Raw genomic sequence first — 24,399 nt, 5'->3', positions numbered from 1 at the left:
TTTTCTTCTGCAATTTTGTTATTTACTCTTTGTAAGTTTTGTGCCATTCTTGTCCCTCAGTTCATCCATTAAGGCCTACTTAGTTATTTATATGATTTTTTTGTATTGTACCACATTGAGTCCCTTCTCATTCCTATCTGGATATATTTTTTCATATATTGTCCTAGTAGTCACCATGGGATTAAAATTTAACATCTTAAATATGTAACAATCATATTTGATTTAATACCAATTTGACTTCAGTAAAAACACATAAACTTTTCCTATACCCCTCCAGCCCACACTTTTTTATTATTATATCTTTTTATATTGTATGTCCCAAATCATAGATTTATCATTACTTTTTTGCATTTGCATTTTAGCATCTGTGAGAAATAAGAAGTGGAGTTACATATGAAAAAATACTTATAATACCACTGGCATTTATAATTACTAATACGGTTACCTTACCAGAAGTCTTTATTTCTTTATGCCATCTTGAACCACTGTCTCTTGTCCTTTCCTTTCAGTTTAAAGAACTCCATCCAGCATTGCTTGTAGGGCAGACCTAGTGAGGAAAGTAAAAGCTAACTCCCTTAGATTTTGCTTATCTGAGCATGCTTTAATCTCTCCCTCATTATTATTTTTAAATTTTTATTGCTACAACAATGTACAAGCACATACGTTCTTAACATACAAACATTCCATACATGGTGTACAATCAGTGGCTCATGATATCATCACATAATTGTATATTCACCACCACGATCATTTTTGAGAACTTTTGCATCACTCCAGAAAAAGAAATAAAAAGAAAAAAAAACTCATACATATCATACCCCTTACCCCTCCCTCTCATTGACCACTAGTCTATCTAATATATGTATTTTTTAATTTTAACGTTTGTTCCCCCTATTATTTATTTACTTTTAATCCATAAATTTTACTCAGCTGTCCCTACCGTAGATAAAAGGCACATCAGACACAAGGTTTTCACAATCACACAGTCACTTTGTGAAAGCTATATCATTACACAGTCATCTTCAAGAAACATGGCTACTGGAACACAGCTCTACAGTTTCAGACCCTTTCCTCTAGCCTACCTAATACACCTTAATCTAAAAAGGGTATCTATATAATGCGTAAGAATAACCTCCAGGGTAACCTCTCAACTCTGCTTGAAATCTCTCAGCCACTGGCACTTTATTTTGTCTCATTTCTCTCTTCCCCCTTTCGTTCAAGGTTTTCTCAATCCCTTGAAGCTGAGTCTCAGCTCATTCTCGGATTTCTGTCCCACGTTGCCAGGGAGGTTTACACTGCTGGGAGTCATGTCCCACATAAAGAGTCTCCCTCATTTTTGAAAGTCTCACTGGATATAAAAATCTTCTTTGACAGTTGTTTTCTTTCAGCACTTTAGTTATTTCAACTCACTGCCTTCTTACCTCTGTGGTTTCTGTGAGAAATTGGAACTTAATCTAATTGGGACTCCGTTGTACATAAAACGCTGCTCTCCTCTTGCAGCTCTCAGAACTCTCTTCTTGTCTTTTCATTCATTTGATCAGTGAGCAGCACAGTGTGTTTTTCTTCAACCTTATCCTGGTTGGTGTTCTCTAGGCTTCTTTGATGTGCATATGTATGTCTTTTGCTATGCCTTGGGAAGTTTATTATTTATTATTTATTTGACTATTCCTTCTGCTTTCTCTCTTTCTTCTCCTTTTGGAACTTGAATTATGTGCATATTACTATGCGTGATGGCACCCCAAATTTAATTTGGGGGGGGGCTATTTTTTTTTCACTTTTTAAAATTATTTTCTTTCTGTTCTTCAGCCTGATCCATTTCAATTATCTTGTCTTCAAGTTCACTATTTCTTGTTCCAGCTCCCAATCTACTATTGAAATCCTCGTGGGAATTCTTCATTTTACTTATCATGGTCTTTAACTCCAGTAGTTCTGCTTGGTTCCTTTTTAAAGTTTCTCTCTCTTGACTGTGGTTCTCATGTTGTTCATTCCTTGTTTTCCTGATATCCTACAGTTCTCCTTTTGTATTTTCTTCATCTCCATGAACATATTGAAGATCAAGTTTTAAAAATCTTTTTTTCAGATATGTCCACAGTCTAGTCTTCTTTCCTGGTGTGTTCTGGATTTTTATGGTCTTCCTTTGGATGGGCTGTCGTTTCCTTTTTTTTTTTTTCTTTTTCGTGGTGGTTTGAAGCTGTCTGTACCCCAGAAAAACATGTTCTTAATTCTAATCCATTCCTGTGAGTGGGGAGTCATTGCAAGTAGGACCTTTTGATGAGGTTACTTCCGTTAAGGTGTGGCCTACCTCATTCAGGATGGTCTTCATCCTATTACTGCAGTCCCTTATAAGAGAATGAGTAGAGAGAGAATGCACGTGCACCCCAGATAAGGGAGAGACCAGCAGATACTGCCGTGTGCTTTGCTGTGTGGCAGAGGAGTCAAGGATCACCAGTAGGCAGTCTTCCAGAAGAAAACACCTTGATTATGCCTTGATTTGGACATTCTCTCATCCTCAAACTGTAAGCTAATGAATTCTCATTGTTTAAGCCAACTCATTTCATGGCATCTGCTTTCAGCAGCCAAGGAAACTAAAACAGTCTTGTAATCTTTTGTTGTTCTATGTGCATTTTAATATTTTTAAATGTTCACTTTGGAATTTATTCCCTGAGATGTCTGCTTCTTGAATTTGTAATGAGCTGGCAATATGACAGAGATTTTCATGAGTGTCAACCCTCCTGTCAGGAAGGTTCATCCAAGGCAAAGGCCAGGAGCAGAGTCTTTTCTGTCTATTCTGGGTCTCTGTCCTGTCCCAGGCTTTTGCTTGCTAGTGGCTAAAGAGTTCCCCTATTTATAGGTGTTTCAGTTCCCTCTCTACTTCCCAGGAGACAGCCCTTTCCCTTCTCAGATGACCAGGCTGGACTTAAAGTAGGTAAGCCTTTGCTCCAAGTGTCCACTGCAATTATTTCTTATACTTCTTTCTTTGTCTCAAGTTGCTTTGGCCTAGGAGCCAAATTCTTGGAGGGGGCAGCAGGAAAGGTGCTTCTCAGGTCAGCCTTGCCCGGCAGGAAAAGGCCAGAGTCCCACAGATGGAGTGGCAGGAGGCTCCAAGCTGGTGGAGAGGGGATGAGGGAGGGACCAGGAAGGGCAGCAGGAGCTGCTTTCACAGCTCCCCAAAGCTGTGCTTTCTTGACCTGTGCAGCAAATGCAGTGACCTTCACCTGACCTTCATAGATCTGAGGAGGTGTTCCATGTTTAAGTCTCTTCCACGGCTTTTTTACTGGGGCCGATGGCAACGAGGGCCACCCTCAGAGCTTGGCCCTCAGCGATCGGGATTAGCTAATCCAAAACTGTGATCAGTGATTGGCCTGTACCCTACCTGAATCTTGAGGAAGTGTATTTTTATGTCCCTTTCTGACATCAACAAGCTATGTCAGGGGCTGGACCCCACTGCTGCCTGCCCCAAGAGTGGAGACTGGGCAATGGTAACTGGTGCATGGAAAGTGCAGTTTATTGTTTCATAGTCTAATTTACCAGCCACTTCCTCTTACTCTTCCCTGGATGCTGTACAGTGTTCTGGTAGACTCCAAAGTTTGATCGATTCACGCAGTTCCTGCCTGCTTAATGGTTATTCTGATGGAGAGACCGATTCAAGGAGCTCCATTCTCCACCATGTTCCCAATCCTTTCTCTTCTTCCCACTTTGAAAATCATAAAGTTGTCACATCCTACCTCCTCCAGCATCTGTCTGATTCTCCTTGATTCCGCAGTGATTACTAGTTGCTGATGCACAGACTCCCCCAGAAAATTATCATCATGTCCTAAAACACAACCAGTTTAGAATAGGAAACTTACAATTAAAGAGATAAACTCTTTTATTTTCTCTTCACTTATGCTGGAACTAAATTATTTTTAAAGGACTCCTCAGTCAGAGAAGAAAAATATCATTCCTTCACCAATATTTATTGAACTCTTATTATATAACTGACGTTGTTTGAGAACTGCATTTTATCTTTTTTTCATGAATTGATATTGATAATAACCCCCTGAAAAAATATGTTTTTGTATCTCATATCAGTATTTAGCACAATGTTTCCTTTAATAGCACTTATTTATAAAGTTTATGGCAACTTCTCAAGAATTTTCACGTAAATACCTAATTTAATCCTGACAAAATTTCTATCACATGTGCACTAACTCTCAGATAAGAATCTGAGTTTTCCTGAAATTGAGTGTGTTACTAAATATCACACAGAACTTCAAAGACAGAAAATGGATGGCATCAAGTCTAATGCATCACAGCTTATATCCACCTACCTAATAAGTTTTCTTATCCTTAGTATAAGTCAAAGTTCAGTTATTTATGGCTCTTGTATTAGTATTAATAATTTTGTAGTGAGAAAAGTACAGAATTTTTAGTTTTATTTTGAGAACTCCATTTTTGAAAGTGTTCTCTTTTTTTTTTCCTTTGTGTACCCTTTTGGTGTCAGAACAGGAAATCTCATCAGTCTTTTATCTAATTAAAAATAAAAAGTTTTCCTGGCATTTGAGCCACACATCTCATCCTGTCCCACTTCCTTGACTCTCAGTATCTTTCTGACGGTATGGCCACTTTCTTCTAGGAATCCATTGTTTCTACTTCATTTGTCAATTTTGTTTGGAAAATCAGAATTTGATCCAGAAATAAGTCTTTTTCCTCCTCTTTTAAGACATTGTAGCAAGGCAAGTAAAAAACTGATCAGAATCTCTGCTTTGAGCTGGATCATGAGGTTTAGCTCGCTCTTCTCACTGTCCAAAGAAACCCTGCTCACGTCGGCGTCATCTATCTCTCTGAATGAAATGACCTTTGTTCCTGTAATATTTTCTTTTCATCCAACAGCTCCTCACTCTACATCTACCCTCAGATTTGTAGAGGTCTTCACTAGGTGTGTCAGTCAGCATTCACCCAAGGAAGAAGAACCATGAGTATTATGGACTAAGGGATGTACTATAGCAAGTAGACCTTACGTGATTGGGGGGAAGTAGCAGAAATAGGGTGTGGAAGGAGGAGTTGGAGGATTAGAGAAAAGTGGTTCACCTCAAGCCAGGCAAATCCAGCAGCTGTGGTGGAACTAAAAGAAAAGTGGTAGACAAATCTATGAAGCTTTTGTTGATACGTCTTGGGGTGGGCTTTGGGTTCTGCTGGTCAGCCAGGCTAGCATATAAGAGAAGAGATGGGTGGGCAATGGGGAAGAATGAGGAAAGTTGCAATCTGATTTTGTGTATGTTGTCCATTGGCTTTAACCTCAGTGATCGTGGAGAGTAAAAGCTGCTGTTCACTTTCACCTTCCAAATCTTGCTCAAATTTCCCCTTTGGCCAGTTGTGCATAGAGCCTGCTGGAGAGTGTATATGGAAAATGTAGTCCAGCTTAGCCAAGTTGACATAGTACAAAGCTACCACACTAGGAGATACCTTTTTAATATTGAGTTCTTATATTCTCCCTTCTACAAGTTTGGGTTCTTTGAGTTTCCATTTCATGTTTCAATTTTTAACTTTATTATACATGTAACTCTTTACTAATCACTTCAATGTATCTTAAACTGTATTCTTAACCATATGCTAACTGCCTGCATTTGTACCTGTCTCTTTGGATTACTCTGATCTATTTTGTGCTTTAGCGACCAATTCCAGTGACAGTTGCACACCGTTCTATAAACAGTTCATTTTAAAATCTGATATGGCAAGTTCTCCTCTCAACATCCATACTTTTCTTTCTAGTTGTGGGTATTATCATGCAGTTACTCTTCCAGATGTATTCCAGAATTATTTTGTCTTTATCCCCACCCTGAAAGTTTTAGGAATAGTTTTTTCAGACTTGAATTCAAATTTTATATTAATAGCAAAAGAATTTATCTCTTTAAAACATTGAATACCTTTATAAAAATCATGTACAGATCTGTCATCATTTTTTAAATATTTTTATTGATAAAACAACATACATTCTTAACATACAAACATTCCATACATGGTGTACAATCAATGTCTCACAATATCATCACATAACTTAATATACACCATACCCCTTATCCCTCCCTGTCATTGACCACCAGTATTTCCATCTACCAACTTTATTTTAACCTTTGTCCCCCTGTTATTTGTTTATTTTTACCCATATTTTCAACTTTTTTATTGTATAATATAACGTATATATAAAGCAAGGAAAAAAGCAATAATTCTCAAAGCACTCTTCATAGATTTGGTGGTCTATTTCGGCACTCTTGATTCGATTACATTGGTCAATGCTTCTATCTTTGTGCCAGTGCCATGCTCTTTTGACCACTGTGGTTTTATAATAGATTTTAAAGTCAGGGAGTGTTGATCCTCCCACTTCATTGTTCTTTTTTTAGGATGCTTTTAGCTATTCAGGATCTCTTTCCCTTCCAGATGAATTTGGTAGTTAGCTTTTCCAAATCTTCAAAGTAGGTTGTTGGAATTTTGATTGGTACTGTGTTGAATCTGTTTATCAACTTGGGGAGAATTAACATCTTAACTATATTTAGCCTTTCTACCCATAAGCAGGGAATGTCTTTCCACCTATTTAGATCTCCTTTGATTTCTTTTAGCAATGTATGTAGTTTTCTGTGTTCAAGTCCTTTACATCCCTAGCTAAGTTCATGCCTAAGTATTTGATTCTTTTAGTTGTTATAGTGAATAGAATTTTTTCTGTAGCTGACTGCTCAGCTAGCTCATTTCTTGTGTATAGAAATGTGACTGATTTTTGCACATTAATTTTATAACCCACCACCTTGCTGAATTTGTTTATTAGATCAAGTAACTGTTCTGTAGATATGTCAGGATCTTCCAAGTACAGTATCATATTATCTGCAAAGAATGAGAGTTTTACTTCTACCTTTCCAATTGTATGCCTTTTCTTTCTTTTGTCCTGCCTGATTGCTCTAGCTAGAACTTCTAGCACAATGTTGAATAATAACGGTGACAGTGGGCATCTTTATCTTGTACCTGATTTAAGTGGGGAAGGCTTTCAGGCTCTCACCACTGGGTACAATGCTGGCTATCATTTTTTTATATATTCCCTTTCTCATATTAAGGTAGTTACCTTTAATTCCTGTCTTTTGGAGCATTTTTATCAGAAAGGGATGCTGAATTTTGTTGAATGCTTTTCAGCATCAATCGAGATGATCATGTGCTTTTTCACTTTTGATTTGTTAATGTGCTGTATTACATTAATTGTTTTGCATGGTTTGAACCATCCTTGCATTCCTGGTATAAACCCCACTTGGTCATAGTGTATAATTCTTTTAATGTGCTCTTGGGTACTATTCGCTAATATTTTATTGAGAATTTTTGCATCTATGTTCATTAAGGAGATTGGCCTGTAGTTTTCCTTTCTTATAGCATCTTCACCTGGTTTTGGTATTAAAATGATATTAGCTTCATAAAATGAGTTAGGTAGAGTTCCTTTTTCCTCAATTTTTTGAAAAAGTTTGAGCTGGATTGGTGTTAGTTCTTTATGGAATATTTGATAAAATTTCCCTGTGAAGCCATCTGGCCCTGGGCTTTCCTTTGTAAGAAGATTTTTGATGACTGATTGATCTCTTTACTTGTGATTGGTTTGTAGAGATCTTCTATTTCTTCCTGCATCAGTGTAACTTGTTTGTGTGTCTCCAGGAATTTGTCCATTTCATCTAAGTTGTCTAGTTTGTTGGCATATAGTCGTTCATAGTATCTTCTTATGATTTCTTTTATTTCTTCAGGGTCTGTGGTAATGCACCCCTTCTCATTTCTGATTTTGTTTATTTGCATCCTCTTTCTTTTATTCTTTGTCAGTCTTGCTTAGTGGCCCATCAATTTTGCTGATTTTCTCAAAGAATCAACTTTTGGTTCTATTGATTCTTTGCATTGTTCTTTTGTTCTCCTATTCATTTATCTCTGCTTTAATCTTTGTTATTTCCTTTCTCCTATTTGCTTTGGGGTTAGTTTGCTGTTCTTTCCCAAGTTCTTCAGGTTTGCTGTTAAGTCCTTGATTTTTGCTCTTTCTTTTTTTTTAATATAGGCATTTAAGGCAATAAATTTCCCTCTCAGCATAGCCTTTGCTGTAGCCCATAAGTTCTGATAAGTTGTTTCTCATTTTTATTCATCTTCAGATAGCTAGTGATTTCTCTAGCAATTTCTTCTTTGACCCACTGGTTGTTAAAGAGTGTGTTATTTAAATCCATATATTTGTGAATGTTCTCATTCTTTGATGGTTATTAAGATCCAGTTTCATCCTATTGTGATCAGAGAAAGTGCTTTGAATAACTTCAATATTTTTAAATTTATAAAGTCTAATTTCTCTGATATTAGTATAGCTACTCCTGCTTTGTTTTGGTTACAACTTACGTGGAAAATCTTTTTCCATCCTTCACCTTTCAATCTGTTTTTTATCTTGTGTCTAAGATGAGTCTCTTGTAAGAAGCATATAGCTGGATTATGTTTCTTAATTCATTCTGCCAATCTGTGTCTTTTAATTGGTAAGTTTAGTCCATTAACATTCAAAGTTATTACTGAAAGGCGTTTATTGATTCCACCATCTTATTACTTTTATTCATCAGATCTATATATTCTTTTCCCTCTTTGTCTTTGTATTCTTTAAATTACCCCTAGTGGTACACTTCAATTCTGTGCCCTCTTCTAGACCTCCCTCTTCTGTCTTTTTTTTTTTTCAGCTGGCAGAACTCCTTTTAGCATTTCTTGTAGAGTGGGTCTCTTTTGACACATTCTTTCAGGACTTCTGTTTGTCTGTGAAAACTTGAATCTCTCCCTCAGTTTTGAAGGACAATTTGGCTAGATACAATATTCTTGGCTAGAAGTCTTTCTCTTTCAGGATCTTGAATATATCATACCACTACCTTCTTGCCTCCAGGGTGCTAGTTGAATAGTCTGAACTCAGTCTTATTTGATTTCCCTTGCATATAGTAGAATGCTTTTCTCTTGCTGCTTTCAGGATTTACTGCTTCTCTTCACCATTTGACAGACTGATTAGTATGTCCCTTGGGAAAGGCCTATTTGAGTTTATTCTGTTTGGAGTTCTTTGGGCTTCTCTGACTTGTATATTTATGTCCTTTGTGAGGGTTGGGAAGTTTTCCCCCATTATATCCTCTTCTACTCTTCCTAGCCCTTTACTCCTCTCTTCTCCTCCTGGGATACCAATGATTCTTATTTTTGTGCCCTTTGTTTTTGTCTATCATTTCCCTGAGTTCCCATTCAGTTTTTCCATCTTTTTTGCCATTTGCTGTTTTGCGTCTACTAAGTCAATTTTCCTGTCCTCTATATCTTTTATTCTTTCTTCTGTCTGTTCTAATCTGGTGTTGTGTGCTTCTAGTATGTTTTTAATTTGGTCAATGGAGTCTTTAATCTCTGTGATTTCTGCTATTTTTCTATTTATTCTTTCAAATTTCTCTTTGTGCTCTTCTACTGTCTTCTTGATCTCTTTATGTCCTTTACAGACCCACTTATTTTATTAAGTAGAGCTGTATGAACATCTTTGATTAGTTGTTCCAAAGTCTGTGTCTCCTCTGGTGTTTTAATTTGGTCATTAGGCAGAGCTCTATCTGTCTACATTGTGATATGCTTATTGATCTTCTGTTGTCTTCATGGCATGTAAATACATTGATTGATTTACTTTGGTAGTTAATTTCTTCCAGTAGTGTAAAGCCTTTTGTTTGCAGGATGGCTGTACAGCAGGGAGCAGGGCATGAGGTGGAGCATTTAGTACAGTGATTTGTTTCAGAGCAGGTGTGGGCACAGGTTGGGGATGATACACTGATGCTTGTGGGCGCCCAGTGGCCAGGGAGGATGTAGCTGTGTGGGTGCCCCAGTCTGTGGGGTGTAACCCTGGTGTGCACTGGTCTAAGGCACAGGGCCCTTTGTGCGTACAGCTGTGGCAGCAGGTTGGTGTTATGCATTTTTGGAGTGCAGGTAGATGTGACCCGGTTTGTCCAGGTAGTCACTCAGAGCTGAGAAGTGTGCCTGAAAGCTGTGCTCATGCATCATTCTAGGACTGCTGTAAAGTGCAGTTCCCAGAGCTGAATGGGACCCATGTGCATGCCTGGGCCTAGGAGTGCTGTAAAGAGATGTGCTGAGCTCAGAGAGGGTGCGGTGAGGCTGTGCGACACTATGGGCGGGGGGAGGAGGTTGTACAGGCTAGCCTAGGTATGAAGGTTAGTGCCCGCAACCTTTATGCGCTGGTAACAGCCTGCAGGGAACAGGGAGGAGGAGGTAGTGCTCAGGAGGGAGCAGGAGAGGTGGGTTGGGCTGTGCTTGGGGTTGGGGTGTGGGGTAGATATGTGCATTGAGGGTTGGTGGAGTGGGGGCGCCTGTAGTGCCGGGAATGGGAACAGGTGATGGTGTTCAGCTGTGTGGGGTAGGGAGTGATTCAACAGTCACGGGGCTGCACTGGTGAGGGTAGCATGACCAAGGAATGCAGCCTGGCTGATTTCCTAGTCCTGCGCTCCTGCTCCTGCACTCCCAGGGGCTCCACATCTCTGCGCCAGGCCCAGCCTTCTGCCTCTCAGTTCCTCGGCCTCCGCAACCAGGGCTGCCACATGTGGTACAGAAGGCTCTCCCAGGTCAGCCGCACTCCCAAATTGCTGCCTCAGTCGCCCTCCTGTCCCCTCTCCAACCTTTCTGTGTCGTAGGGCTAATCTTGAGCCACTCTAGTCAGCCATCTTCCCAGAAATTTTCTATCTGTTGTAATTTTTAAGAGTATTGCAAGATTTGAGTCAGACATAGTGGTAGACTCATTGAATGAGTCTCCTTGCACCAACTTATTTTCTTAATACATTTTCACTATATTAAAATGCAGTCTCTTTTGTTGTTTCTAAATAGTTTATCAGATTTTTCTTTATAAAATAATGGAATTTTTAAAAATTGAATTTTAAGTATGGTGTTCAGTATTTCTACTTAAAATTTATTTTTCTTGTATTGTTTTGGCTAGGTAATTGAGAGCCGTAAAGAATGATGGCTGTGACATTCTCTGTCCTTTCGTTGTTCTTCCCTCTAATGGGTATGCTTCTATTATTTTACTGCTAAGCAAAGTGTTGTTCTCTGACCCATGCCCTTTATTACTTAAGGAACAATTTTCCTTCCTGTTTTCATTTTAATCAGGAATAGAAAGTGAGTTTGATCAAAGCCTTTTTAAATAGCTATAAAAGTGATAACATGATTTTATCTTTATATTCCTCAATATAAATTATATTAATAAATCACCTTAATATTGCATTCTCCCTGCATTCCTATAGTAAAACCCACATAATCATCGCATTTTTTCAGTATATTCCTAGGTTCAATTTGCTATTATATGGTGTAAGGTTTGTCTATCTTATATTCACAGATAAGACTGTTAAAGAGTTTTCATGTCTCTTTATCTCTGTTTTGTTTTTGTTTTATCCTTACCGGAGCCTTGTGAAATCAGTTGGAAAGAATTCCACTTCTTTGATTTTGTCCCTTCCTGTCATTTTCTCCTTCGAGTTCCTAGACATCAAGTGCATTGTTTTTAACTTTTCAGTACCTTCAATTTTGTCATTTTTATTTAATTGGGAGGATTTTCCTCTTTCTCTAACGTAGATAGACTCTCCCTGCCAATTTCTCACAAAGGCTGTGGCATTTCAAGCCAAGAGACAATCATTCCAGTATGATAATCCATGATTTAGAAAATATGTATTCTCTTCCATTGCCCATATCACCATTTTTAAGTCCATTCAACTAACTTTTATTGCTGGGTTTTTTAGGCTAAGCATAATAGAATCCAAAAGGGGTGGGAAATAAATTGTTTAAAAACTAGATTGAAAAGGCCGCAACTTGTCTTAGAAATTTAAAATGTGCTTCGAGAAATGATACGCACTCCTGAAATAATTTAATGAAAATACAAATGAATATTCAGAACACTTCATGATAAAGCATAAAATGAGGATAGAAGTGCAAAGAGGATGTGCCCAAGTGCTGAGTGACAAAAATTAAGAGGAATTAGTGCAAAAAGGCTTAGAGGAGAGTTCTGAGGTGAATACTGAATGGCAGGAAGCATGAATCGGGAAACACGAGATGATTTGAATGGCATGTAGAAAGTAAGGAAAGGAAGAATAAGCAGATTGATGGGCAGATGATGGTAAATTAATTCATTTAGATAGCAGCTATTTAGGTAATAAATTAGGTAATAGGTGAATTTATTTTTCTGAAGCAAAGGGAGGCATTTTGGAAATCTTGAGAAATGAACCCAGAATGCAGCAAGGTGTTCCTGCACGTGGACCAGGGTTTGGATCAGGTGCTTCTACCCCAGCACATCCCTGGTGCTTCCTAACTGCCGCCTCATAGTTTACAGGGCTCTGTCCCCATTGGTTCAAAACCCAGAAAGAGGTAAGCCCACTGCTGCATATTGCCAACGCTTGGTTCAAATTTCTCCTTGAATTTACACCCATTCACATATAGGAACGTGTCCATATCTCGCTCTCCCTCACGTGCACACACGCACACCCGTCCTGTTTACGAGCGAAGTGCGATGGTCTTGGTGCATCTTATTAGGGAATAGGCAGACATTTTGCCTTAACAAGCAAAAATATGCATTTTTCATCATCATACATAACTGAAAAAATAAATCCTGGATATAAAATAATGTGATGAAGGATATGAAGTACTCTACACAGTAAGGGAAAGACTATGTCTGATTTGATCATTTGAAGTCCGTGACTCCGTTCTCCTGTTAAACCATAAGAAATGGCAATTACAAAGAAAGTAAAGGTAAGGAAAAGAAAAACAATTTCCAACATTACTCTACTTTTGTGATTCCATACTTATGCCAAACCCTGAGAAACAGGGGGAATATGGCACACCAGTTGAATTCTCAACCAGTTCTTCTACCGACTATTTAAAAATTGTATGTGTTTATATAATTGATTATTAATGTTGTACCTAAAAACTTTAAACAGTCACCTATACAGATACGGCCTGCTTTGTATGCTTGTGTGGCAATAACAGGCATTGTGCCCCATCAAAACCCTAAAATATCGCAAAAATGCACAGAGATAAACCTGCTTTGACTGAAAAGGAGTCCTAGGTATTGAGGAATGTTGTAATAAATAAGAATTACCTTTACCATGTGATATGCCCTCTCGTCCTCTTTAAATTAGAGAAAAGCACTAACTAGGGAATCATGTACTTCTAAATCGGAATTCTTATCATCCCCTTATTTGCCTCTGACCTTGGGTGGTTATTATTAATAATGTATGTTAAGTATCCAGCACTAGTTGGAGAATAAGAGCTTAATAAATGGTCGATCTCTTGTTTTCTTCCTCATCATCCAGGCAGCTGCTTAAAGAGCGCTTGCTATATGCTGAGTACAGAGGAAAGGACTTTGCATATGTCACCTTGTTTAATCTTCATAATAACCCTATGAGATATGTCGCTAGGATTATCCCAACTTTACAAATGCAAATTTTGCCCAAGGAAATACAGCTAGAAAGGATAGAAGCCAGAATCAAAAACCCAAAGCCATCCATCTCGATCACCAACACTGAACTTCATATTAAGGTACAAAAAGTGCTTCCCATCTTTTAATCTTACTGAATCAGTATGGAGCAGAATGAACTCTGCTAGCTCCACCCTTGCAATCCCTAACTGTTATTCATTGTGGTGCTCGGAGGTGCAGACACTGGCTGAGCAGCGCTGGGATACTGCTGGAGTGACATATGAAGGGGCCTCCTTCACTCAGGGCAGACAAGTTGATTTACTCAACAATAAATGGAAAGTCATTTCCATGAACATTTTCAAAAGCTGTCTGCAGTGTGGTACATTTTAGAAGCTAGCTCTTACAGCAGTTAACTGCATTGTACGTATCATCAATTAGCATTATTTCTTAGGTTTCGTCCATGGTTAGATTCAAGTAATGGAGCTTAAAAAGTATGACTTCTGTCCTTAAGGAGAAGGGAAAAACAAATGCAAGTTTTACTGCTTATGAATAAAAACAAGCAAAAAACTTCTTAAAGAAGCAAAGATAATGGAAAGAAGTTCATCTACCTGTGACATACAGTTCAATCCAGACCCTGCAGAATAAGCCTTTTTTAGTTAATTCTCAGTATTTTCTAGGCAATGACAATTAAACATCGAGGCTTCCAGTATCAATAAATGTTTCTAGGCCGGACTGAATTCTTCTTAGTCTACGCTCATGAACTGGGCACAGGGAGGCCAGGCTCAGCCCTCAATGAGTATCTTCCACAGTGGGGATTTCTAATGACAGTCACAGGCAAGTTACCCTTTTCTGCTTGTTCTGTGCCGCATTCTGTAGTGATCCTAAGTTTCAAACATGAGTAAAGCCTGGCTCCTGTCCTCCCGAATCTGAGAATCTCGTTGAAGACCCAAGTCTGTTGACAGATGATTACATGGCCATGTGATAAATGCTTTAATGGGGGGCATATATAGAATACCCTGAAACCCAAAGGAGCAAGCCAGTTACCCTGGGAAGGCATCCATCTCAAATGAGTATTTTCTTAAGGCTCAGGAGCAAAATAACCTGCATGGTGGTGGACAAACCACCTTTTATAAAACAAATCACATCTTCAGCTAAGCTGTTTGCAAAAAATATGGGCCCCCTTGGCCACTCAAGATTCTAGTCTCTTTATTCCAGGGTCTTTATTGTTTTAATTACCACAGTTACATGATACATTTAATAAAACCTCTTAAATGCTTCTCTGTTTTTCACCCTTAAGGAAATAATGGAAAGGCAAAATAATTTTTCTATTTCTAACCACCGATGATTTTATTCATAATAGCAAAAATTAAATCCCAAACAGTAAACAGAAATCGTATTTTTTCAAAATGAAACATGAAGATAAAGATGAGCATCTGGGCTAGTGTTTGTAAATACTACGTAAACTATTGGTACTTACCTTGACTTTTGACCACATTGCTGCATAAATATAAATATCTGAAAAGTAAAGTAAAGATAAAAGTAATTCATTTTTGGCCTACCCTTAGCCCCTAACTCCCTTTACCTGTCTAATGCCTTTTAAGGAGTGAGAGGGGAAACTGCATTCAACAATAAGGAATTGGTCATCATCTGGAGCTATGTTGAGTGTGAATGCAATTTCACTCAATTAAGCCTTAAACAACTGATGCAGGAAAATGTGGTCCATGCACTAGAGAACCTTATTATATCTAATATAAAATAGTTAATTGCTTCCAAATGAAGCTCAAATCAGAGAAATATCTAGTCTGACTGGTACTAAAATAAAAGTAGGCAATGGGTACTGTTGTGTTTTTGCTTGACTCTGTGGAATCTCAAGAATTTTCATTTACTTAATAGGCAAAATTAAGGCATGTGTCCTCTAGGGACTGCTGCTCTTTGGATATGTGGACAGAAAAGCAATTTTCTCTGTAATTTCTTTGATGGATTCAGTAAAGATGTCTATTAGTCTATACCTTAGTGTTTCTGAGCAGTGTTGCCTGCTACATTTTGGTTTACGTGCACATGTTTTAAACACATTCAGTTTTGTAAGATCTTGCTTTCCAAATAGTCCCAAATCATTCAAATTAAGTAATGTTATTTAAGTCATAAATATATAGTGTGATATTTCTCGAGTTGCTAAGGTCAAGGCAAATTCACTTTGTTAGAAGAAAAACATTTCAACTGCTTGTAAACAGGGAAACAAAATTTCTTGCATACATTGTAAGCTTTTATTTTGCTTTGAAAATGGAACTTAAATTTCTGTACAAGTTATCAAAAGCTATAAGGAAATCAGCCTCTCCCTGCCAATTCATAATTTACTGTTCTACTCTTCATTGCAAATTATATTTACAAATCAGAAAAGTAGTATAGTGGAAAAGACGATATAAACATAAATAAGTCTAGATTGTGGTATTAAACCAGGTCCTGTCAACATAAATTGCTAAGAAAAAAATATATATGTTTGGTATACAATTATGTTTGAAAATTTGAGTGCTAATGGATTTCTGTATTTGTATCAAGGTCAGATGGGCAATTGCTTATGAGTTATCTGAAATCTCATATAACCTCTTCCACCAAATTTGATAGCATTCCATTTATGTTAGACATTTTGCCATTTCAAATGTTTCTCCCTCATCGTATTTTTCCATAAGAGCAACGTTGGAGCATTTTGTCAAATTTGCACTTGTTTTCAAAACCCTCCTTTATGTTACTGGAGAGCTTGCAATTAACCCACTTCTCCCTATCGAGAAGCATCTTTGTAATAACAGCTTTCCTGGCAGAGCTTTTGTTAGGCAGATTTTTAAATCAAGAGCCCATAAAGGTTGGAAAAAATCCAGTCATCTTAAAGTTCAGCAAAGCTCTTTCAAGGTCATATCCCTTAAGTTTACAGAAGTGTTCCTGTGAAAAGACTGCCAAGTCATTTCCCACGTAAAAGCATTTCTTTAAGGCAAACACTATTACCTGTTTTACCAAACGATGGGAGAAAGGCTGGGATTTTAGTTCTTCTGGTGAATTGGATTTCAGTCCCCTCTGCCACTTTGGAGGCTTGGTTTTCGGAAGGGTGAGACTTCTGCAAATAGCACTGCAGACTCATCCATGCAGCCAGGCCTGGCCAGTGATCCAGCTGCTTGAAAGAGCTTAATAGTCAAAGGGTATGGTAATTCCCTCCATCTGCCTTTTCTTTCTTCTAAGGCAAGTCTTCACCTGGTGTTTTTGATTCATGTGTTCTAATTATGACGGCTGCCATCAGTAGCCCTGTGGGTGACAGGGCAAACTCACTAAGCCTACTGAGCAAACTGAAGCTTGTTAAGCGACCATGTCAGCCTGATTTTAGGGCCCATTTTGCAGCTCTCCACAGGCCTATCTGAGAGCATCAGGAGTCTCCGTCTTGCAGGACAAGTGCATTGTCTTTCTAAATGTCTCTTCCTGATAAGCAAATCCAAATATGGTTCATTCACTGTGGCTTTGAAAGCACAGTGGGGAACTTGGCTTGCATGGTGGATACAACAAAATGCTTAATATTATCACTTGGTATAGAGCTAAAGAACTCAATTTCCAATTCCAAGATAAAAACCTTTGCTCCCCAGCTATGATCAAGAGTTTGAAATTTAAATCAGTAGTCTTGAAAGCTATTCTAACTCTCAAAAGGGCTGCCTTTCCCATACATACAAAGAAGAAAATGCTGTGCTTGCATTAGTATCCAAATCAGGAAAAGCTCACATCATTTGAGAAAATGTAATACTTGCCTCTTTCAATTGGAATGCTGTCGAGTATTTTCTGTGTTTTCAGTTCATTTGTTTTATTGTATTTCCCATTATTTAGATTATGATTAGGACTGGTCCCATAGTCCTTTTTTATTACTTTGGATACCTCCTATTGTTTTATTGTTTCCACACTAATAACACCTGACAACATCCAAAAACATTTTGATTTATTTTGATGTAAGTATAAAAGAAGCATCAGAACTGAACGTAGCAACATCTTCAGCTTGTTCCCTCAGTCTCTCTCTGCCGTTATAATACAGGTATCTTGAACCACCGTTTTCAGTTACTCTCCAAATAGATGCCAAAATGGGAGTTTCCTTCTTTATGTATTTGGTACTTTGAAGCATGATCTAGTTTAATCTGTTCAGGTCAATTTGGATAAAGGGAATTTAAGAGATACATTTAAAAATCACATTTAGGAACTGAAACCAAAAACCATCCCAGGATTTGTTAGTAGTGGGTCAATATACTTCAGAACAACTTCTCACCCCAAACCCCAACTACATCAGTCCAGGGAGTCACAGGGATACAGAGGTCTAGGAATTCATAAAAGAAACTCGTAGTTTTCAAGATAATTTTGGTTGGGAAACTGTTCTATAGTTAACATCTAAACTAACAATACAACAACCTGTATTTCCCTTTAGGCTGATTATTTTGAGGGCTCATCTATGCAGAGTCACTACCCTTGCATGCTTCATTGCTAATGTATATTTCTTTGTCTTTCCCAAGCTTCAGATTTACCTAAACTAAGAACTGTGTGATGTGTTGCATCTAGTTCCCTGCCTTGTGTGGGGAGGCAGGGAGGGTGGTAATTGATACCAGTTGCTGAGCTACTAAATCAACACCAGGAGGTTGATGGGACTTGGTCATTTCCCATGATTAAAAACAAATATCTCCCCAAACGTTAATCCAGAAGAAGGACAAATAAATAAGCACCCTTCTTCATTTCCCAAATCAATAATTTTTATCAGTTCTACATCCTAAATATTTCTCAAACCCACCTCCTTTTTCCTTCCTACCACCGCTGCTTTAATTAGTTCCTGCATGTTTTCTTGCCTCAATGTTTTTGGCATCTCCAATGGATCTTTCCATGCCTCGTCTTTCTCTTTACCATCAGCCTTCAGCCAGGTACCAGCGTAATCTGAACACAGTGTAAACCTACCATGTTACTTCCCATTAGAAAGGCTTCAATGACCACTGACTGGGTGTGCCTTTTCAAGCTTCTATCTTTCTGTCCACTCTTGTCTCCCCCACCTCTCCTACCCGACTTTATATTCCAAAACCCTCAGTGAGGCCAGTTTAGTTCATTAGTTTAATCTGCTCTTTAATTTTTAGGTCTTTTTTTCCTAGTTTTTGCTGGTTCTCAACAATAAAGGTCATATTTTATTGCCTCTGTTTAGGTACTTACATCCATACAATCTCATATTAATATTTATTCATTCAGAGAACCTTTACGGAGCACCTGTTAGATATGTCATCGGCACAGTGCTAGGTCTTCAGTGTCCAAAGTTGGATGAGACCTTAGTTCTGAGCTCAGAGACAAACTTCTAAAAGGAAATTATAACAAATGTGGTAAGCACAGTGACCAAGATGTGTTAAGGGAGGGCATTATGAGAGGACATTATGGGAATCCACAGTCTTCGGGGTAGGGGAGTGAAAGTGTGCAGGTAGAGCTTTACAGGTGGTAAAGCCTTAAAGAATGACCAGAAGATAGATGCGGGAAGACAGAGGATGGTCAGGCATTCAACACAGAAGAGGAGGTATGTGAATATTACCAAAGTAATGATTCGCCTGGCAGGTAGGAAAAGTTCAGGTTTCAGAGAGGAACCTGGAGAGGTAAACAAGGTGTCAGTCAAAGAGGGCACTTGATACCATGTAAAAATAATTTTTGAATGATGGGAAACCATACAAAAGGACAGCCTGGATGTGACAGGGGTTCATTTTGCATTTTACGTAGATCACTCTGGTATCTAGGTGGAGAATGACTGTAACAGGAAAAGCAAAGGCAGGAGACCAAGTAGGACAGCCTTGCTGTCTCCAGGCAAGAGAAGATGGAGGCCTGAAGATGGAAAGGCAAAGGGACAGCGTGTACTTGAGAGTATTTAGCAATTGATCAGATGTGGGCTATGAAGGAAAAAGATGAGTCAGAAATGGTTTATGTTATCATGATAAGTGACAGAGAGATACAGATGCCAGCAACTGAGATAGAGAATAAAGGAAAAGGAACATTTTAGTATTAAATAGAGAAGTTCATTCACATTGTTACATATGTTTCCTATAGCCATTCATTCCTTCATTCATTCACTCATCAGTAATGAATTAATAAGTCTTTAGGTCCAGGCCCCTACAAAATCAGATCCAACAAATGGATCAGGCAAATGCCTTGCTCTCACTAGAGGGCACATCCATAAATACCATAATGCAAGGAATAAAGGAATAAATGATGGAGGAAAGAAACAAGAACGTGCAGTGTACAGGGAAATAATGATTACATTCACCCAAGGATCCTGCCAGAATGACAGATAAGATGGTATTTAAGAAAGGAGTATATAGGACTTGGGCATATAGAGATTGGCCTGCAGAACTTCTGAGCAGACACAACACAGATGGCTATTGTAATGGGCTTAGAAGAAAGATAAGGAGTTCTTGCCCTAGAATGTGAATCTCAGGAAGAGAAAGGGTGGACAACATGATTGGCAAAGTAGAGTTAGATCAAGATTATTTTGTTTCTAGACCATGAGGGACAAGGGAAAGGGTCAAATACAAATCTGATGGTCAGGACTTCAGCCTGGACATAGAAAAGGGGCACATTTGTAAAGCAAGGATATGAGCCATTTAGAACATATCTACACCAGTGACATTGCGGGTGAATTGGCAACCACAGCTGAGATATTTATCCTTCATTCAAAGTGTTGCTGCTGCAGAGCCACTTCCTTTGAGTCTTTCACAGCAGGTTTGCCCAGAGAGATTATATTTCAAACAATATGTACGTTGTGTAAGGGAAAGTCTGGACACTGCCCTCTGTTTTCTCATTGAATTACTTTAGAAAGTTATGCTGATTAGTTCTGTTGGTTAGTTTGATATGGATGACATTGGAAGGAGGAGCATCACCGGCCACTTCTCCATCATCGGTGGAAACTGGCGCCCTGCTCCTCTGCAGCTGTTTTGCTGCAGTGGGTTTTGAGCAGTGCGTAAGTCCAAGTGGGGGCCCTTCCCCAGCCCAGGGTCAATGTAAGTGGAAGTCAAACCATTTTCTACTATCTCAAAATATGTTCCCTCACCTTTTCTTTGAAAGATGTTTTTTTGTTGTTGTTGTTGTTTTTTTATCTTTGTTTCTTCTTTTTTTACTTCTCCCTACCTCTCTAACCTGAAAGAAGACTATGAAGCTAACTTGCAGCTGATGATGTGACCTATTGCCCACCCTGGTCAACATCCCTTTCATAGCACTGAACTTCAGGAAAGCTACAAGGGCCAAGAGCCTAATGGCAAAAGAGACACCACAGGAGAACGGAGACTGAGACTTGGGCTTCAGATAGGTTTCATGAGAGCACTGTCTCTTTGCCCTCTAATACAAGCTGACCTGCCTTTTCCTTCTGGTTGTTTATTTTTGATTCATTATGTCTGATTCTACTGGAGTGATTAATTCACTCATTCAGCCAAACAGATACATGTAACTCTACCATTCACTGCCTGTCTTTCCCCATCATGGCAGAAACAACAACAAGTTGTGAACTTTTTGTCATTTTCATAGTGTGGGTGATACTAAGTAAAATCAGCAGAAGAAGGAATCTGGGTGTGTAAGAAAAAAGATACTATATATCTGAAGTGTCTGAATGTGGATTTTCAACTCTTCACCATACACTTTGCTGTGATCATTTGCTTTTATTGAATGAGCACAAGTAAAAGCCGGACTGCAAGTGGGTGTTCTGTTATCATCATATGTTACTTTTTTTTTTAATTATGTATTGTTTTGTTTTTATTTTTTTAAATGATAAACATAATCCATATCCTTTAGGAAAAAAATAGAGATGAGTAAGCAAAGGAAAAAAAAGACTTGCATATGTTGGGAGCCAAAGGACAGTAGAGGGCCCAAGAGAAGGAGCAGCCATACCCACCTGACATCGTTATATACAGGGGAAGACACTAGCAGTGGAATGGCACACAGAGATACCTATCGGGGTGGAGGATTGGACTCATTTTTGAATATAGATGAGATTTTTGGCCACCATGCAGAAATAACCATTGTCTACTCTTTAGTGTACCAACTTTCAGAGTTTTCTCTGTGCATAGATAATGCCAATATATTTATATTTTTACAAAAATGGGCTGATACTGTATATAAGGTTCTGAAACTGTTTTTATAAACTATTAGTTTACAGTGTATCATGAATATCTCTTGCATGCAGAAGGGTAAAAATCTCCTAATGAAACACAGAGTGCTGCATTTGGGTCAAAGGCTGCTGGTAATGAGAGTGACGCCTAAGGCAAAGTATCAGCCTAAGGTTAAAGCATAGAGCCTGGCAAAGACCTACCAGGGAAAGCAGGGTTGGCAATATTTTCATCAGAGAAAGCAGAATTGAAGGCCAAAGGTGTTAAAGGTATGAGATATCATGTAACCCCCTTTGGCCCCTACCTCTACCTCTCACCCCCCTGACTCCCCTTTGACCCCTTGGGGAGAAATGATCCTGTACATCCTTTTGCATCCAGTGAAAACCACCCATTTTCTGTTTTTTCCTTAGCTCTTCCTGAGCCCTTGACATATCACCACATTCTCTCATCATCTCCTCACTGCTCAAATGCCTTTCCTGTAAGTCCTCCTGATAGTTCTTGGGGGAATCATCCATTCCCCTATCTGTTTTTCTTTTTGCTTTCCGAGGCACATAATCTTCAGCTGGACGCTTCTCAGGGGCCCGTGACTCACTCTCTGACTTGCCCTCAGATTTCAGCTTGCCCTCTCCTTGTGGTTTTCCTGCATTTTCTGGCTTCCCCTCATCTTCTGGTTGGCCCTCATTATCTGGCTTGCCCTCCAGTTCCAGCTTTTCTTCCTCCTCTGACTTTCCTTCATCTTCAGGTTCTACTTCATTTTCTGGCTTTCCCTCATTTTCATTGTAGAGTTTTTCATGTTCTCTCCTTATCCTGTGAGGATTCTGGGCAAGTTCTTCCTCTTTTTCTAGCGTCACAGGGTGATGGGAACAACAGATGTGCAGGCCTGCAGATAGACAGGAGGCAGGAGCAGGGAACCGGCACTCAGTGAACACACAGGATCATGGGTCCTTTTGGTCCCTTTTCTGAATCCCTGTCCTCTTCACTCAAAGTTTCCTTCTCCCACCTCCTCTGCTCGCTCCTCTGCCCCACCCCCACAGCTGCCAGTTGTTTTCAGGATTCATGCATCAGACCAGGATGCTTTCCAAACTGTGTCTGGATCTCTGGGTTCCCCTACCCCGGAGGCCGCCACCCGAGGGTCAGTATTTCTTCCTGAACGTGGAGTACGAGAGCAGGCTTATTTCCAGAATATGCCTACGTTTCACTGCCGCACTGCGGGGGGTACTCTCCATCACCATTTTGGGCTCTGGTGCGTGTCATACTCGGTCCAGCATCCCTCTCAGATGCCCAGCATCGCCAAGTGTGACAGCCGAGGCATAGGAAGGGTACCCGATTCAACCAAGTGCGCGCTCAGCTCTTGAGGTCCACAGCCTGCTTTTCAAGAGCAGCTCTGCCTGACTCCAGAACCCCGGTGTGGGGCCTGCAAGGGAGCTGCGCTGCCACCTTGAGTGGCGGTTTTCTTTGGTGTTCTTCACTTCTCTCCACAGGCCACACGTAGTCAGGGTGATATCCTTCTAAGCAAACTTCTCTAAACACAGGTGACTTATGAATCTAAGGCTTCAAGCTATGCACCTTCCTAGAACCTCAGATCCATTTTTGCATTCCCACTAGCAATGTCGAAGACTGCTTCTTTCCCCGCACCGTTTTCAACATAACAAGTGTGGTAGATTCAATTAGGTATCCCTCACAAGACTTGTCCTTAGAATGTATCCATTTGTAAATGAGACCCTTCATATTATCCCATATATTACTTTTTAATATGAGATTTGTCTTTGGCCTAACCATAGGGTAACCTAAACAATGATTGATTAGAAGAGAGGCACAACTGCAAAACAATGTGTTTTTGTTTGGTGGACAAGTTGGATTATAAGAATGAGTTTGGAACCACCTTTTTTTAGGTATTTTCTCTAGGTAACTTTTATGATTCACAAAGGAATAGGGAAATGAATGATAGAATCCAATTTTTTAGCAATTCTCACTCCCATCTTTTACTGCTGTTTCCTTTTTTTTTTTCCATTGATTTCCTCACTTGAAAATAACATGTTAAAATAAGAATATGGATATAGACTTGCTTTTAACTCTTAGGAATCAGAATTGTAGAACTTAAGAACTGATCGTAGAAGAGTTAAGTCGCAGCCAACCTCTTATTTTACTAATGAGGAATCTAAGGCACAGAAAGAGAAGTACCTTAAGGAATACAAGAGCTGAAGCTGGGTTGGAAGCTAACTTTGTCTTCTGCTAGCACGGGCTCACCTAGCTTAGGAAAACAAAATAAGTTTCACAGAAAAGAAGACTCAAATGTTTACCTTCTCTTCTGAAATTCTGAATGTTTTAAGGTGTGTTATTTTTCCGAAGTTAAAAAAAAAATCAGTTCTGGCTGGTATGACTCTGTCGTCTCCAATTGTTTCACATACCTGTCTGGTTCCCAAGTAATTTTTTTTTTTAATGTTTTAACTTTCACTTTCATTTTCCCTTCTTTTTAGGTTAAGGTTAGTGTTTATTTTGTGGCCTTCTTGGTTTGTTAGTATACAACAAAATTGGCATAAACCCAGAAGCAACAAATTAGAAATACTGACTTTTCTGCTGGACCAATAAGCCCCATGGTATGTGCGTTAACAAATGCAGTTTTAATTTTATAGCACATGTAATGGTGCTTGTTCAGGGAGAGCCCTGGAAAGACAAGAAAAGAAAATCTTTCTGAATTGTAGGAACCAGAAGAAGATATGTGATACGTAAAGAAAAGTCAGCCTGACTCTTTTGCGGGGGTCACACCCTAAAACAGAATTTAGAAAGTGTCCTAGCACCATCTTCAATAGAAAATAAAACAGAAAGCTCTCTTTTCCC

General features: G+C 39.0%; 2 protein-coding genes across 3 annotated transcripts in view; one reads left to right on the top strand and one right to left on the bottom strand.

The window, feature by feature from the left end:
• Nucleotides 1–24,399, top strand: part of TENM3 (teneurin transmembrane protein 3) — a 1,405,686-nt gene that overhangs the window by 356,313 nt on the left and 1,024,974 nt on the right. The window lies entirely within an intron of this gene.
• Nucleotides 21,717–22,487, bottom strand: LOC143669809 (uncharacterized; the record flags this gene model as incomplete). Its single annotated transcript, XM_077144394.1, has 1 exon — nucleotides 21,717–22,487. A coding segment is annotated over one exon (663 nt), but the record flags the coding sequence as incomplete, so codon positions are not given.

Source organism: Tamandua tetradactyla, chromosome 26 (genome assembly GCF_023851605.1).
Source record: "Tamandua tetradactyla isolate mTamTet1 chromosome 26, mTamTet1.pri, whole genome shotgun sequence".
Lineage (NCBI taxonomy): Eukaryota > Metazoa > Chordata > Mammalia > Pilosa > Myrmecophagidae > Tamandua > Tamandua tetradactyla.
Note: the sequence above shows the minus strand (reverse complement) of the source record. Positions and strands in the feature narration are given on the sequence as shown.